Source organism: Zootoca vivipara, chromosome 12 (assembly GCF_963506605.1).
Source record: "Zootoca vivipara chromosome 12, rZooViv1.1, whole genome shotgun sequence".
Lineage (NCBI taxonomy): Eukaryota > Metazoa > Chordata > Lepidosauria > Squamata > Lacertidae > Zootoca > Zootoca vivipara.
Window position 1 is genome coordinate 30,802,198 of NC_083287.1, and position 14,026 is coordinate 30,816,223.

The window sequence follows — 14,026 nt, forward strand, 5'->3', positions numbered from 1 at the left end:
CTTGTCCCAAAGACCCAGTATGAATCCCCAGTATTTTGTCCTGATTTGTCACTAACAGTCGTCTGTTGAGCATTTGTAGGCTACAGAGCTCCTTGATCTGCCAGGTTTCTTATCCCCATTTTGCAGACGGGAAAACTGAGGGACAGGTTCAAAAGCTTTCACCAGCGTTATCCATGGCTGAGTACAAACCCGGATTCAACTCTATTTGCATTCTGCAGCCATTATATCCTGGCACATGCGTTATTGAAAAGCTGCAACCTTCCTATTTAACAATTGCCCATAATCCCCTGATCAGGGAACGCTGGTTCTCTGAGAAGTATGGGACTTTCCTAGAACATCCAACATATTTCCACCCCTGAACTACCGGTAAGCCCCCTTTTGTCAGCCTTTCTCTGCATCTGCGTCTTGAAACACGAGTGTCACGCGTTCACACATATAGACGCCTGATGCACCACCGTCTTCCTATTGCACAAACTTCGACGGTTCTTTTCTTTTTCCCTAACGTCCAAAATTCCCATCCTTGCTGGCTAGGAGAAGAGAACCCCGAGATAATGGTGCTGCTCGTATTCCTTTTTTTTTTTTAAGGAGCTTGAATGGAACTTTAAAAAAAGGGAAAGAATGAAAAAAGCAGAGCGCTTTGTTGTGCTAAACTAGTTGGACGAGTTAGGGTGTCGCTGCTGCTCCGGAGTGCTCTGGCCAATGGAACCCAATCCACCCCGCTGTGCGTAAGAGCGCAATTAAGGATTTAACCAAGCCTCTCCGCTCCCTGCGAGCAGTCTGCCAGAGCCAGAGCCAGCCCCAGAGAGCTCCCAGCCGCCGCCGCCGCCTCCTCCGCCTCCTCCCTCGGTCCCTCCCCCCCGCCATGGCTGCCTAGAAGACCCAGCCGCCCGCCCGCCCGCCTGCTTGCTGCCTCGCCAACTACTATGACCGGAGTGTTTGACAGAAGAGTGCCAGCCATCCGATCCGGAGACTTCCAAGGTCCTTTTCAGACGGCTGCAGCCACCATGCACGGGCACCCGCCGCAGGAGTCTCCCACTTTGCCCGAGTCGTCTGCCACGGACCCCGACTATTACAATTCTCCCGGAGGAGCCCCACACGGCTATTGCTCGCCTTCGTCGGCTTCCTACGGCAAAGCGCTCCATCCTTACCAGTACCAGTACCAGGGCATGAACGGAACCGCCGCCAGCTACCCAGCCAAAGCCTATGCAGACTACAGCTACGCCAGCCCTTACCACCAGTACGGCGGCGCGTACAACCGGGCGCAGAGCGCAGCCAGCCAGCCAGGTGAGAGGCGCCGACGGGGAGAGGGGTGGAGGTGGGGGCGGGTGGCTAGGAAGATGTCCGAGGACTGGAGGGGTCTCCTCCTCGCGATCTGGGGGTCACCGAGGACCCTTATGGTGACGGGGACAGTTTGACCCCCAGCCCACCCGATTTTTTTCTCCCCAATCCGGGCTGGGGGCGACGAAGGAGGTTCACAGCCTCTACTTCCACCGCCGTGCAAAAAAAAAAGCATAGTTCCCGGTTGAAAAGCCAGAGAAAGGCGGAAAGAGAAACCATTCAATTTGGATTCTTTGTTGTCTCCAACTCCGGATTGGGAGGCAACACATTGAGCGGAATAGGAACAGGGGCTCCGACATTGTGTGTGTGTGTGTGTGTGATTGTTTGTGTGTCCCTTCCCGACGCTGCAGTAATAGAAAGCCACGGCGGGGAGGGGGTAGGTACTAGCGAGATTTCTACCCCTCCCGCACACAATATTTTATTGCACCCCGCCGTCGTTACGCGAAGACCGGCCGAGTTTCTTTGGGGGGGGGGACACAGCAAACGTGTGGGGAGAGGGAAGGGGAAGGATCTGATCTCGTGCCTTCTTTCTTTCTTCCCACCCCCTTCCCCCACCAAAACAGCCCTCGCCCGAAGAGTCTTGCTAATATTAGCTTCCAAAATGGAATGAGGGATTAATCCCACACACGGAGACGCGCGGTTAAACTGTTTCCGTGTGGGTTCCACAAGAAGCAAACTCAGGGAAATCCAGGGCTAGGCAGGAACAGCTCAAATCCTCGTATCTCCTCTCCTCCACGCCCCCCTTTCATTATTATTTTTTTAAAAAACCACCTTTGTGGAACAGACTTATCCAATGCGATCCCGGAACAATTTCAGCTGAGTGCACGAAGCCTCTCAAATCCATGTTTTGCTGTGTTTCAAACTCTCCAATTTTTCAGACTACATATATATATATATATATATATATAGTCTGAATATGTATGGTTGAGAAATATTTTTTGCTTCCATTCCCTCGCCCTATTGCCTCTCCTACTTGCGCGTGAGTGTACATTTCTTGAGATACGTTGTTTGTCGCTCCCATCAAAGGGGAGGGAAATGCCAGTGGCGCGTTAAGTATTTGTAAAAGGAACCAGACGCATCTGTGCCGCTTCTCTCTCTCTCTCTCCCATCCACCCCCGATCGGCGGCGAGATTATTCTGAATAATCGGCTCTCTGTCTGGGCCGGATTTGGCTACTTTCGGCTGAAACGGAGGAGAACCATTTTCTTGTGGCGATGCGGCCTTTGAACTCCCTAGACCTCAAAATTGCGTGTCCCTAGTCTGCAGAGCTTGGGCTGGGCTGAATTCATGAGGCTTCCATTCAAATGGGGAGAGGAAGAGGGAGACTGTCTGCTTGTTTCCAAGCATGCAAAATCAATAGACACTGGATTGTGACCTAAAAACGCCCGGGAACTTTGCTGCTTGTTAGGTTTTTCAATTACGGGAAGACAAAATAGTAAAATCTAGGCTGAGTCCCTTCCTCTCTCTTTTACGAAAACCGATGAGCCAAATACCCCTTGGGGAAATAAAATATAAAATAATGTTTCGGTGGAAACCTGGGTGCTGTTTATATCCTCTCTCAAACTGACTCACTCCCAAACACATACACGCACTCCAAACATCTTCTCTTTGTAAGAAATAGTCACGACGGCTGTTCCTACCATGTCAGTTTTCCTCTCCCCCGCCCTCCTCCCACGTCCCAATTTTCCAGGGGTCTCTCGCGCTTGTTTGTCAACTTTGCGGCCGCCACGTCGGGGCCAGGGCTGCGATCCTGGCCTGCCCACCTAGGTGCGGGCTCCTTCCTGTATTCTGCCGCTGGCGTCCACTGTCCCAGTTCTAAGCTTCCTTTCTGATTTCCTCCCCGCTCCGATTGTTTAGAAAAAGAGGTGGCTGAGCCGGAGGTGAGGATGGTGAACGGCAAACCAAAGAAAGTGCGCAAACCAAGGACTATTTACTCCAGTTTTCAGCTGGCGGCCTTGCAGAGGAGGTTCCAGAAAACCCAGTACTTAGCCCTGCCGGAAAGAGCCGAACTGGCCGCGTCTTTAGGTCTGACGCAGACACAGGTAAGGCCACGGTGGGAAGGAAGGGGGACCCTGAACGTAAACAACTACCCAGATCCTTAGCAAGAATTACTGCTTGAGCGGGACCCACACTCTCCCTGGACATAAGTACTATGTAAATTCCTTGCAAGAATTCCTGCTGGAAGGTTCTAAAGTATGTTTCTTAGGGGCCTTATTTCCTTGGTCACATATACAGAATGTATAGATATGCACACTCAAAATCGGGTTATTTCTCCTTTTGTACCTTGAGGTAAGGCCAAGACGGCGCACGGCGCAGGAGTTGTTTTTTTTTGTTTTGATTTTTTTTTTTTTTTGCTGCTGTTTCTTTCCCTTTTTGCTCTACGGTGCTTTTCTCGTCAGCTCTCTCCCCAAATCTTGCTTGCAAGATTGCAATGGCCTTTAACTTCCACGCAGCCATTTGCTTACTTTTTTGAAAAGTTAATGAAATTGAATCCGATGGGGCCGGGGTGGGCGGGGTGGGGTGGCGGAGTCAGTTGTTTGGTGAGGATCGGAGGAGAGAGATCTTCAAGTGCGCACCAGCCTGGCGGATTGCGAAAGCGCACCGGCTTGCGGCGGAGAAGACCGTGTGAGCCTGCCTTCCATCTCGCCCTGTTGACGACACGCAGTATTTTTGTTTTTTAACTGTAGCTGGAGGCTTTCTCTCTCTCTCTCTCTCTCTCTCTCCCTCTCCCTCTCCCTCTCTCTCTCTCTCTCTCGATCTTGTCGCACAAAAGATTGGAGCGGAGGGGGAGGGGGGCAGAAACCGCACGTGGGTGGATCTCCTGGGTTAGGAGCTTGCAAAGTGCAGCTGGACCCGGGAGGGGCTGCTTGTCAGACCATTTCGGTGCAAAGGGGGAAAAGAGTCTTTTGTGTGAAAGCAGGTTATCTCGGGATTGGGCTGGTATTGTTGCGCTGGGGCGGATGTGAGAAGATTGGTGCGTTGGGAACACAAAACCGACTGCAGCGAGAACAAAAGCACTCGTGCGCGCACTCACCCACTGAGTAATGTAGGAGTTAGGGTCTGCTGCTGGTCCTTGGCAGACCATATCAAGACAGCCATCGTCCCCTCGAGGCTCCCCAACCAGCTTTAGCCATTGTTCCTTTTGCTTTTCTTTAATTAAGAATAATATTTATTTTTTTAAAGAAATCCTTTAGGCAGCTCCCGCAGGGTTGGGGGGGGGAGTCAGGCCCCATGTCCAAAAAAATCAGAGGCCAAGGAGTGTCTGGGTTTTAGCATCCGCAGAGTCCAGATTCTGCTTTCCTGATGGCCCAAGAGAGGCCAGATCTAGCACGTGAGCGCATGATGATCCCTACTGTAAATATTAAAGTAGATGGGGCAACTGGACTCTGGGATCTTTCTTGATTCCAATCCTGGCGGCTCCCCTCTAGGATCGCCTTGCAAGTGCCATTTGAATCCTCGGGGCCTGTTTCACCGTCCCTGCCGTTTCCATGGAAATCGTTTCCTTGGGAGTCCAACTCATAGCAGCCCCCCCCCCGACCTGCACGCACAGGGCATGCATAGATTTAGAGTGAGACCTTGTGCTTTTGAAGCAAAAATTAGAATGAAATCAAGGCGTCCAAATAAATGTCCATGGGTGTTTTTTTTAAGGGTTTATTTCTTTCTTTCTTGTCACCCATTTGGAGCAGGGTATTTATTTATTTTCTTTCCTTTTTCTTTCTTTCTTTCTTTCCTTCACTTCCCTCTCATTTTTCCCCTCCCTCTTCCTTCAGGTGAAAATCTGGTTTCAGAACAAAAGATCGAAGATCAAAAAGATCATGAAGAATGGCGAGATGCCCCCGGAGCACAGCCCTAGCGCCAGCGACCCCATGGCTTGCAACTCCCCGCAGTCTCCCGCCGTGTGGGAACCGCAGGGCAGCGCCAGGTCTCTGAGCCACCATCCCCACGCCCACGGGGCCAACTCCAACCCGTCGCCCGCCGCCACTTACCTGGAGAACTCCTCGTCCTGGTATTCCAGCGGTAACGCTCTCAGTGGTCACCTGCAACCCCACGGCTCTCTACAGCACCCCTTAGCTCTGGCTTCTGGGACAATCTACTAGAATAGGATTCTTTTTTAAAACAAAAAACAAAACCCTCTTTCCTCGTTTTAAAACTCTTTGCTTTTTTTGGACACTTGGCAGTTTTGTTGATAAAAGGAAAAAATGCATATGGTTGACTCTCTTTTTTCGGGTTTCCCTTTTTTTCAGGGAAAGGGGGGGAAACACTATACAGGATGAAATGTGTACAGCTCCTGCATGTAACTTATTGCATTTCAAAGGAAATTTTCTCCCGCCCTCTTTTTTATTTTTATTTTTATTTTTTAACCAAAAAAAGAGACACAGACGGACTTTGGGGTTGTTGTTGTTTTTTTGGGGGGGGGATGAATGGTGGCTTATTTTTTACTTCATCAACTGTGGACACTTTCGAAGGTGCCTTGAGAAATCCGATGACCTCAACCTCCCCCCCCCAGAGACTTTCATTTCCCCCTCCCAACAATGTCATTTTAACCCTGTACATAAGTGTAGATAGAAGGAATTAAACTGTATATTCTGAATAAATAAAATTATTTCCACCATGAGAACAGGAGAAGAGAAAGAGGAAAAATATGACGCGTTTCCCCCTCTCTCCTTTTGTCGAAAGGGACTGGGGCGGGGGTGTGTGTTATCTCAGACTTCTTTGCTCCACCTTTTAGATTCATTTTATTTGTGGGGAGGGGGGAAGATTGCCCCGTATGGCCCGATCCTCTGCTCACCAATTTACCTGTAGGGCTGGGTAGTCGTTTAAAATGTTGGACTGGGCTTATAGAACACGGCACGTACAAAATAACCCCCCCCCCAATAACACACCTATTTTAAAGCCTCCATCATAGCCTCCCCTTCCCCCACCCCAGCTTTACAAAAAGCGACTAACCCTCGAACGAAAATGATCTGGAGATGAAAAGAAGTGCTGGGAAGTGGCTGAAGGGGGGGGTTGCAAATCGCTCTGTGTGCTTCTCTCTACTATAAAAGCAATTATCTGGGAGAAAGCCAGCATCCCATCGTCTAATTATACAAATTACATTTGCTTTTTTTAAGCTGCTAAACAGGGCAGAAGACTAAAATGTGGACCATCCCCTCCCATCTCGATTCTTTCTCTCTTTTTTTTCCCGGGTTGGGAACACAAAGGCAATCTGCAAAACGGGGCCTGGGTGGCTGTTAGCCGAGGAGCCCTTTCAAAGGTGCAGACGAAGGCGATCATTATCTTTTCCTTCGCTCCTGACGTCCTCCTCCTCTTCCCCGAAACTCCGCACCCTCCTCCAACCCAATCCCGAAATTAAATTCCGGGCGAGCCACCCGAGGGCGACCGGAGAATGGGGAGGGAAAGGAAGAGGGACCCTGTGTGGTCATCCACACGTGGCATCGCAGCCCTCTGGTTTCCGGCGTTGCGGGATGGAAGCAAGATGCTCGAAGGAAGAGGCCAGATAGCTGGCTTTTTTTTTCCCCCCGTACGGACTGGAAAACAAAACGAACCCCCTGTTTTCCCCACCCAAAAATTATTTTGTCTTCCTGGATCTCCGCTTGGCCCAGGAGCAAATTGAGAAAAGAGTTCGGAGCAGGCTTGGAAAAGGCAAAAAATATTTTAAAATGCATTGGGAACCCTGACCCCGTCTGTAAGTAGGACGTATTACATCAGGAGATACAGCAGCGAAGAATAATAGTTAGGTTGTATTTTTTTTAATGTTGTTGTTGTTAAAAAAGAAAGAGGGTTAGAACTTTTTTTAAAAAAAAAACCACCACCATAAAAATTACATCCTGTCATCTGCTGATTTCAGTAAGAGATGTTCCAGGGTTTGGAGACAAAAACCTGAAAAGGCACGCTTTGTAGCCTCGGGCGAATTTACCTGTCTCTGGTAGTCTCTGCCTTTCTTTCCCATCCCCCACCTTTCTTTCTCCTCTTTCGGTTTTGGTCTCCCCTTTTAATTTAATTTGGAGACAGAGAGAGAAAGAAAGAAAGAGAGGAGAGAGAGAGAGAGAGAGAGAGAGAGAGAGAGAGAGAGAGAGAGAGAGAGAGAGAGAGAGAGAGAGAGAGACGAGCCATTGGGCGGGGGGCAGTAATAGGTTTGCTGGAACATTATCTTGTGCACATATATATTAGAATAAGATATTTGTTCGTTTGCAACGCGCGCGATTCGGTGTGTGTGCGCGTGTAAACGCAGCTTCAAGCCACACGCGCCTTGCCCCATTGTTCTCCCCCCCTCAGCGGCCGAACCTTCCCTTTCTTGTTTTTTTTTTTTTTGTGGGGGTGGAGAAGAGGAGAGCTTTTTCCAGGTCACCCTCCCCCCTAAAAAGATCTCTTTCAATATGCAATCACGCACTCTTTTTGCAGTGCTTTTCATGGGTATTTAGCAGAACAGGTATATATCTATCTATCTCCTGCACCGTTTGATCTGTTCAGCATTCAGTGTGGGATTCCCTGTTTCTACCACTGTTCAACTCTGGCCTGTTCTGTGGCCTACTTTCCATTAAAATAACCCTTCCTTCCTACGGCTTGGCAGTCTTTTTCTTTCTTTTGCAACAGAACCCCCCCCCAAAATATCACCTTCTCCTCTTAGAGTTTGCCTTTGCTCTCAATGTGCCTGGCTTATTAACCTGCTAAGCGTTAAGCCCTGGTTGGGGATGGAAGGATCTTTATAGACAAATGTGGCTGTGTCTCCTGGCGTTTTTTGGGGGGCGGGGGTTTACAGCATGATATAACGGACATCCCCCCCCATTTTCTCTCTTTCTTTTTGGTCCGGTCCATCTTGCACTTGATGCTGGTGAACATAACGCCGCTCGGTTTCAATAGGCTGCGATTTCTTTACTGCCTCCCGTCTAAAAATGGCGCTAGTCCTCATGATCTCCCTCCCTCTCTTTCCTTGGTGCAGACAGTGGTGTCATGGTGTGGAGACTATCTAGAACAAACTGAACTCTTTCCAGTCCCCAACGTCAAGCTCTGGGGATAATCGACTCCCCATAATCTATTGTTGCTGTGGGCACAAACATAATAATGTAGGGCACTGCACTCAGGCGTGCATATGTGTGCTTGTAAATATGTTTGTGTGTACACACCATATACACATATACTTTTTTGGAGAGTAGGAATCGCTCCGTCGTGCCTTCCCACCCTAAGGCAAGGATATAATCAAGTGTCCTCGGTAGTTTTTAACCTTTGAAGAAGTTTTTCTTCCCCTCTCCTTCCTCGCCCTCCCTTCCAAGTGAAGCTGGGGAGCCACAGCGGGGCGGTCGGAGAGGGAGAGAGAGCCGAGAAGGAGACGCATTCCTGTGGGTGCCGGATGGCTCCAGGGCTCCGCCGCAAGGGCCTACGAGAGGGACACAGACCGGAGAGAGACAGCAGCCCGCAAACTTCGTCTGCCTTGATCTGGTTCCTCTGGGCTCGAGCTCCACCCAGGGGTTCACCCACCAAACCACCCGCAGGAGCACCCACCCTCGCTCGCTCTCTCCCTCCCTTTCTCTGGGCAAGGGAAGGTCAGGCGCGCTCCACCGCGCAGCTGGGCAAGTCCGAGGCGGTGGGAGTTTGAGAGCCTCTTTGGAGCTCAAGACACAGAATTTCCCCCCCTCGGGTCTGCAGAAGCTGTTTGCCCTTCTGCCTCTCTCTCTGAGACGCGGGCGATTTCTCTCTGCCACTCTCCGCCCTCGGTCACGTCTCCCACCCAAGCGCGCTTTCAGGTTGGCACGGCGGGGATGAGTTTCCTGATCTGTGATTCTCCTTTAGAAACTCTTATTTGGCTTTGTTGTTGTTGTTGTTGTTGCACAATTTGTTTCTTTCCCCCTCCACCTCCTCCGCGGGAGACCTTAATTAAACCCCATCTATAACCCCTCAGCTAAAGCGTAGTCTCGGTCGAACATAGCTTTTAATTATTTTAGACCAAGGAGCTCCGCGCAAAGCCCAGCCAGACGAACACGAGCCGTTTCCTCCCGGGAGCGCAACTGAAGCAAAAGTTTTCAGGAGAAAGTTGGCAGCAGTTGAATTACCCCTGGATTTTCTTCGGTTGGGAGTTTTAAAATCGGTTCAGCTTCAAGTGAGAGCTTTTTAATTGCGGTTAGGATGCGATGCTTCACTCGGGAACTTCCTCCTGCCTTCTTCACCTCTAAAGCGGAGCGCTGTGGAATAGACCCGCACACCGCTTCACTTCTGCTCCTTTTTTTCTGGCGTGGGCAACTGGGCCCCTCAATATAGAAGTAAATATCAGGCAACGCTCTATCACGTTGCAGTGGTGGTGCGTTAAATGGAAGGAGTGCTATTAGAGCCCGAAAGTACATTTCCACAGAGCAGCAGTACACGTGTGCGTGTGTAAAAAGAACCAATCCGTATGAATGCAACAACCTGCTTTATAGGTCGTTCCTGGAGAGATGGATGGATCCTGCGCGCGTGCGTATTTTGAAAAATCCACTGTCGCCGCAGATCATCATTTTGCAATTATTTGCTTGTTTATTGGGGCCTAAAACATCTTTCCCAGCTCTATAAGCCTTCTGGGGTCCAATCCCCCATCCCGAGGCGCGTTTTTTATTGCCACCCGCCAAATGCCAGATATTACGACCTTTAACCAAATGAAAACACCTTTAACAAGCTCGGAGCCTTTTAATGCTTTTGCTGTTCTGAGCGGCTCATTCTACACACACACACACACACACACACACACACACACACACACACACACCCTTGCCAGCTTCCTCCAGCTTTCGTGGTCTGCAGCATAGCTGCCAAGTTTTCCCTTTTCTCACGAGGAAGCCTATTCAGCATAAGGGAATTTCCCTTTAAAAAAGGGAGAACTTGGCAGCTATGGTCTGCAATATATGTGGGTTCTCTGGCGGGCGGTGGGTTTTCTTTTTAACCCTTAATTCTCCCGAACTGATCACAAGAAGAGTGGGAGGGGTGGAAAAGCGAGAGAAAATTGTGCTCTGGGGGGACATCACTAGGTGGTGTGTTTTTTTTAATGGTGGGAGGAGAAACACACCAGCTCTGGCTTTCTTGAAAATCAATGCAGTAGAAGCGCGTTTCATTTTTCTGGCCTCCCAGAGACTTTTTTTGTGGCTGTGATCCTGTACACGCTCGCTTTGTTGGGGAGCAAGTCCTGGCTGAACTCAACGGGTCTTCCTCCTGAGGAGACAGGCAGGCACAGGTTGGTTCGGTGCTTCTCCATCTCCCGCAGCTGCAATGCTTCTTCCTTCTTCCGCAGGATTGCCGGCCCGCTTCTCTCTACCCTAAACACACCAGCATCCCAAGGAACCTCCTCTCCGACATCCGAGAATGAAGGCAGCTCAAAGAGCGGGCCAGTTGGGGGAAAAAGACACAAGGAAACTCCTCCGACCCGGGAATTAGGCACAAAGAAGGGCCTAGTCATTGCCAATTTTATTCCCCACCTCCCGGGCTACCGATCGCCCACGTTCAAACCCAAAAAGCAGTTTGCGGGGAGGGATACCGATTCTCTGGCAGAACCCTCTGCCCGTCCCCCCAAACCGAGACTTTTGACCTTTCAACAAATCAGTTTCACGACTCACGGTGCTGTGATATATATCCGCTTTCTTCTGCCCGTTTTACTGCCAAGCCTGCATCTATTGCCATCTCAGCCTGTATTTGCCGTGCAATCCCACTCATGTCTACTCAGAGTAGGCCCCGTTGGATTCAATGGGGCTTACTCCCAGGGAAATGAGTATAGATAGGATGATAAATTTGCTTGGAAAGGGGCCTATTGATTTCAACCGTGTTTCGTTTCCTTAGTAAATAAGAAACTAAATGCGTTTACTTGCTACTGTTCAGGAACACTAAGCGAGTCTACAGCCCCAATTAGAAATTTCTAAATAATCCCTTCCCCCCCCCAACACTTTATTTCTCTCCAACTGTTTCCTCCTGTAAGTGGCTTAGGATCGCTGTGTATGTGTGAATATGCATAAGAGCGCGTGTATCAAGTACCTCCTTTGATGGTTCCAATACGGAACAGCCAAAGCAAACTCTGTTTGCATTGTGCATTTATCAGACACCAGAGACAATAGACGAGAGCATTAATCTGCGACAGGCTGCTTGGTTTAATTAATTGCAATTAAAAACCTGCCCGGCTAATTGCCTTTGGGGTTCCCAAGGGCTTGTCCAATGAGCAAATGCGAACGGGGTGTGTGTGTGTGTGATATTCATTCAGTATGTGGAGACAGCGCGCAATGAAATCAAATTTGGTCTTAGGGATATTCTCTTGGAAGCAAAGGTCCCTTTTCAAATAAATGGGTCCACAATCCAGCGTGCTTGGGATCTAGTTATAAATTTTAAAAATCAGTGGGTTCAGGGAATCCCTTTGTGGTCTGTAGCAAACTCGGATGCCTAATCGGAAAAAGAGAGCTATACCTCTGGCAATCAAGGTCTTGAGGGCCAAACAGCCGAATACTTCTAGGGCCTCCTCCTGCGCTTCCTGGAGGCATGTCTGGCCGTCCGCTGTTGCAAACAGGATGGTGGCCTTGATGTGCGCTTGGTCTGATCCTGCAGGGATCTTTCTCTTTAAACAAAAATCGGAACAAGTGACATTTGGCTGCACGTATGGTTCAGTTCAGTCTGTGCCACTTCCAGCATGGGACTTGTACGCCCTCTTCCCTTTCCTTCTCGCTAACCGTAGGCTCCGGGGGAGAGAAGGGGGGGGCGGTGCGGTGCCCTACGGCTGCAGCGAAATAGAGAGAGATGAGAGGGTGTGGGGAGGAGGATTTCATGCACACACGCGCGCGCTTACACACAAACACACAAACGGGGGGGGAGGGTTGGACCAGCAGCCCTTGAATACACAACGAAGCCGCCTCTGGCTCGCCTCAGTCCCCTGATTTGCTCTGTTCTTAATTCCCGCTCTTCTTATTCCTCCTCCCCCCCCTCCACCAGAATCAACCCAGGCTCGCTCTCTCTTTCTCGCTCTTTCCCCCCTCCCCCTACCGATTTTGATTTGATCGCTCCCGTTCACATTTCACTTTTGTATTTCTCCCCCCCCCTTCCTCTATCATTACTCATTGAGTGCCCCGTGAAATTACAATCGTACATTTTCAGCTCAGCAACCCATTTGTAGTGGAGGAGAGAAGGAGGAGAGAGAAGAGAGAGAGAGAGAGAGGTCTAAATAATGGCCGAATTAGCCCTACTGGACAGTTTCAGATGTAACACTCTGTAATAATTATATTGCAGACTGGATTAGGATGCTATTATCATAATCTGGACGTTTACAATTATCTGTAATTTGCAAAGATGCGCCAGGTCTTGATTACAGCGGTGTTTTTTTTTTATCAAGCTAACCATCACTAAACAGTGACAGTAATAACAGCTAATTTTGCTGGCAATATAAGAGGTGCTGGGGTGTGCAAACAATTTCACACCTGGATATGCTCAGTCAACCAAGAATATAGAGAAAGAGCTTCTGCCCTGAGACTCAGAAAAATATTCTCCTCTGCTTCTCTCCACTATAGATTTCCTTAGACCCTCATCTCTGCTTAACAGGTTTTGCACGGGGGTAAGTTTTTTTTTCCCGTTCGGTTTTAAACCTCCTCGACTGCTACCGCATATCCCGTCAGCTGTACCTCTTCACGTTTTAATGATGGTTACTTTTATTATTAATATTATTATTGCAAAAAAAAGAAAGGAAGAAAAAGAAAACCCTGATCATTCTAATTTCTCAATTTTCCTTACTTAGACCTTTCGATAGGCGAGTTACACGGACGCACATTTATTTACTTGTTTGTTTGTTTGCTTGCCTGATTTTATTGTAGCTTCTATTGGGGGGCGCTCTGCGTTTTGGGTGGGCGGCTCAGGATTCCCACATTTTCAGTGACTCACGTAGAGGTTCAGAAATAAGGGGGGGTGTATATTGAAAGGGGGTGTTGTCTCGAAAACGAACAGGTGAATGTGTGTTGCGAGGGGGGGGTGGACTCGCTATGTTGTCAACGTCAGTGAAGTGCCACCTGGGAACTCCCGGTTGAGAATGACAAGAAATACTCCACGGTGTTTTCCCTTCGAAATCTGGGTTTCCATGTTTAATGCAGAGTCGTCCCATTGCTTGAAAGTGGTCTGATCCACTGTGTTAGCTGGTGTGCGTGTGCGTGTGCGTGCTTCATCTTCCCTAAGTCTGAAATGATATTGCACGCTTACTTACAAGTAAATCCCATTCGTGGGACGTTTCGGAGTAGACAAGTAAAGAATAGGGCTGTGAAACCCCCTGCGGGATTTCCCCTAGGTAAATGTTCTTAAAAGCAAGCGTATTTTTTTCTTTTGTTTTTAAGAGGGGTATGTCGATTACAGCAACCACTTTTGAAAATGCTCAGCTAGACACCCAGCCCAGCAATCAGGCTGCCGAAATACAGATTCTACTTTCCGCTCCTACTTTATCCGAGACACACCAAACTTGGAAAGAAATCCCTGCTTCTACTTTGGCCCTCCTATGCGAGCCTTTTCACGGTCTCATCTCCCGAAGCAACCCGTTCATTCTAATGGAGCTGAGAATCGGATGTGTGTTGCCGGGGGGGGGAGTGAGGGGGGTAAAATCCAGGTTGCTTCAACAGACTGGAGAACCTCTTTAAGGGGCTGTAAATCTGGCCTGGCTAAGTTCCGCCAGTTTCTTTCCCTGTTCTACTTCAGAACATTTACACACACAAACACAC

The 14,026-nt window shown here is 49.2% G+C and overlaps 1 protein-coding gene across 1 annotated transcript; it reads left to right on the top strand.

Moving 5' to 3' along the window:
* Window positions 1-797: 797 nt before the first annotated feature.
* DLX5 (distal-less homeobox 5) lies at window positions 798-7,946 on the top strand. Its single transcript, XM_035129538.2, has 3 exons — window positions 798-1,284; window positions 3,195-3,379; window positions 5,108-7,946. Exons 1-3 carry the CDS (start codon window positions 924-926, stop codon window positions 5,432-5,434), a joined length of 873 nt encoding a protein of 290 aa, XP_034985429.1. The 5' UTR covers window positions 798-923; the 3' UTR covers window positions 5,435-7,946.
* The last annotated feature ends 6,080 nt before the right edge of the window (window positions 7,947-14,026 follow it).

Bases quoted from the DNA above. Each gene is read 5' to 3' on its own strand.
- DLX5 (XM_035129538.2), top strand. From the start codon at position 924: ATGACCGGAGTGTTTGACAGAAGAGTGCCAGCCATCCGATCCGGAGAC. The intron at 1,285-3,194 runs GTGAGAGGCGCC...CCGATTGTTTAG, and splicing joins GAGCGCAGCCAGCCAGCCAG to AAAAAGAGGTGGCTGAGCCG. The intron at 3,380-5,107 runs GTAAGGCCACGG...CTCTTCCTTCAG, and splicing joins TAGGTCTGACGCAGACACAG to GTGAAAATCTGGTTTCAGAA.